This window comes from Aplysia californica, unplaced genomic scaffold, assembly GCF_000002075.1.
Source record: "Aplysia californica isolate F4 #8 unplaced genomic scaffold, AplCal3.0 scaffold00934, whole genome shotgun sequence".
In the NCBI taxonomy this organism is placed as follows: Eukaryota; Metazoa; Mollusca; class Gastropoda; order Aplysiida; family Aplysiidae; genus Aplysia; species Aplysia californica.
In genome coordinates this window covers 67004-70040 of record NW_004798204.1, presented here as the reverse complement: position 1 = coordinate 70040, position 3037 = coordinate 67004, and the positions used below count along the sequence as shown (strand labels likewise).

The 3037-nt window shown below is 42.0% G+C and overlaps 1 protein-coding gene across 1 annotated transcript in view; it reads left to right on the top strand.

Moving 5' to 3' along the window:
- LOC101857753 overlaps positions 1-2956 on the top strand; it is an 11489-nt gene extending 8533 nt beyond the window's left edge. Inside the window, exons 2-3 of the mRNA XM_005110713.3 lie at positions 174-357; positions 2106-2956. Coding sequence (XP_005110770.1) covers positions 193-357; positions 2106-2528 — 588 coding nt within the window. The 5' untranslated portion in view covers positions 174-192 and the 3' untranslated portion in view covers positions 2529-2956. The remainder of the gene's footprint in view (positions 1-173; positions 358-2105) is intronic.
- The last annotated feature ends 81 nt before the right edge of the window (positions 2957-3037 follow it).

The window sequence follows — 3037 nt, the reverse complement described above, 5'->3', positions numbered from 1 at the left end:
CAATCCCATGTAGAAGCGTGACAGTGTTATGGGGGGCAAACAAGATTTGTGTGAAACATTTCAGAAGGGTAGCTGTCTAAACGCTTTTAAAATTATCATAATAAATTGTGACAAGTAAACACTTCAATTCCATTTCTCATAATATCATTTTGCGTTTTGAAATGGCACCACAGGAAAGCGGGCAGCTGAGACATGCGCAGTACTCCCTGGTTCCACCAACGGAGGTCCGAGTCGGCTCCTCCAGTCGAGAGACCACGTGAGCCGCCGTCCATCTCGGCCAAGGAGCAAGATGAGGTCACGGAGCGACTCTTGAGGCCGACAGAGAGCGCCCTCTATCGACAGTCTCTCTATTGGAAGGTGGGTTCGGTGTGGTATGATTGAATAATTATGAATTTTACACCTGGTTCAGCTATGAAAGAAATGTCCAAAAAAACAACAACCCCAAACCAATATATGTAATGCCCTAATATTTAAATAAAGTGTATGGTCGATAGATCCGAACCAAGTGGGTTGCTCGCTTTTAAAACTCTTCTAAGCAACCCACTTTTAAAGAACATCCCCCTGAGGAATTGAACCACGGAAATCTGCATTGTGTTCCAGAGCGATACATGTACGGTAACCTAAATTGCGGAATTATCGGAGCATACCTTCATGGTGCTTGTTCCCAAAGGATGTTTTTTTAGTTAGTCGTATGTGCTACAGAAGGTTATAAAATCGGCGTCTTCTTTTATAGCTGGAGAATGGAGAGCTCAGACGCATGCGAGTACGATTTGTGGGGAAAACAAACGCGTTGGTCAGTTCACACCTCAGTGTGATCCAGTGTGGGGCAAACACTGTACCCTTTCATCGAGTTTTACAACGATTCTGGGATTACAATCACGAGAGTGGCTGATCTTTGGCGTGACGGGCAGTTGAATTATCTGAACTTTTCACTCTTGGTTGATCGGCTGTACCCACCCGGGTTTTTGTCCGTAAATTATTATCTGAAGTGTGGGATCTTAGCCGAATGTAGACCTTCATAATGAATCAGAGTGGGATCTGTCACTTTTGTGTAGTAAAAATTCTCTAAATAATCTCGAGGCTGCGAGTTCTTTTTTTTTATCCCCTCAATTTTTCCGCTATAAAATCAGGTCACGATTATGATTTCCAGGCCACGTAAAACTAGCTTAGATGAAGACAGCCACATTGAAAATCAAATTACCTGTACCAATACAACTCATAGTATTGTCTTCTCTTCTTCTTTGCTTCTGTTTGTTTATTCACATCTTTAGTAAAATTCACTGTTGCCCTCCCCCGGGCCGTGCTACTGACTGAAATGTCTTTAAGGCTATTCCCAAAAGGGGGATATTAACATGTTCTTAGTTCTTAGACACGGTAGAATTGTAAAAGGGCTTATTTATCAATGCTCATACTGTGCCGGAACAACATAGGGGGAACTGCTGCTTTTTCTTTCCTCAGCCTTACTATTGTCATTTTTCCTCTACTTCTTTTGTATGTTTGCCACTCTCTTGTGAACTGCTATTTCCGGGGTGCCTTGATAGTCGAAGCAGACTTTGTGCTGTTGAGGCTAAAGAGATGAGCAGAGTAAGCCTGATTCCCCGTTTGGACTTCTCTGTTGACATCCACCCCTTGGCGCTCATATGACCTTAGTATGCAGTAAAAGTGTCATAAAAACACATTTGAAAAGTTTGCTGTTGAAAGATCTTGAGACCATTATTCCCATCATACGTTTAAAACTTATAATTACGTTTTGCTCGAAGTGGGAATAAAATAAAATTATGAAATGAGACAATTTTCTCGATTATTTTGGCGGGTGAACATACAATAATCATATGAATTCAGGATTTGTTTTCATTCATAACTTTGTGCTGCAGCCTCGAATAAGAAGCTCCTATCGTTGGAAAGTTTTTCGTCTGTGGCCTCAATTCTACCTGGTTCTTTGTCTCATTTTGATTACCCTTTCAGACAAGTCAGCCTTTGCCCCTGATATGTATGTTCTGTCAGTTGTCTCAATTCGTTTTTGTTTAAATAGTAAAAGTACAACGAACAAAAACACAACCAATAAACAGACACATAAACTGTCACTCCACCTCCTTTCTCCACAGCTGGACAGCTTCATGGACAGAGGGTTCCACTCGTGGTCAAAGATGGACCTTTTCTCTGACTGCAAGAGATGTATGTGGACGCCAGATGGCAGCATCAAGCGGAGCTGCAAGATCCGTCCTCTCAGGACATCTCAGGTGGCTCTCCCGCCTCTGAGTGGCCGAAGTCAGCACCACCATAACGTCTTGTCGACAGAAAGTAACGGTTCTGAGACGACCAGGTCATCCCTGCAGACACCGTCCACCCCGGCAAGCCATAGGCACAGCAGAGCACGTCATCGCCCAAGCAGAGGTCATGTGACGTGGAGAATAGGTCTACCCCCAAACGGTACCAACGGAATTCGAGGTCAACAAACTCGCTGTTCTCTTCCGCTTCCACCCAAGCCAAGTTCTAGACCCGCTACTCATTACTCTATCGGTGTATAGCCACAGCACGTAGGACTTCACCTAAGGAGGCTCTTTTTCATCAAGTTGTTACCACGATCAGTATTTTCAGGCCGTTTCTTTACCAGAAAGATATTTTAAAAGATAAATAACTTGAGTATTTACCAAGCTGGTTTACTTGATCTTTGTCCAACCACTTATTCCACATATCATATCCAGCGAAGATGTCATAGTTTTATGTATTTAACATTTTCAGAACATTAATTCGGTTATTTGTATCAACAATACATGCGGCAAAGGGAAGTCTCTGTTCCAAATGCACGTAAAAAGCAACCAACTCAGCTGACCAGCTGACCACATGAATTCAAAATGGTGACCGTTTTGATATGTTTTCTAAATAAGTAGTTTGTAGTTATTCATTTCTCCAACCCGAAAAAAATAGTTGGATGGTGAAAAAAAAAAGCATTGTATTATTATAGGCCTACTATCTAGGCCCAAACGAAATAAGGCGTTATAAATTTATTTCAATACATGCCTCTTCAGTTTTAAAA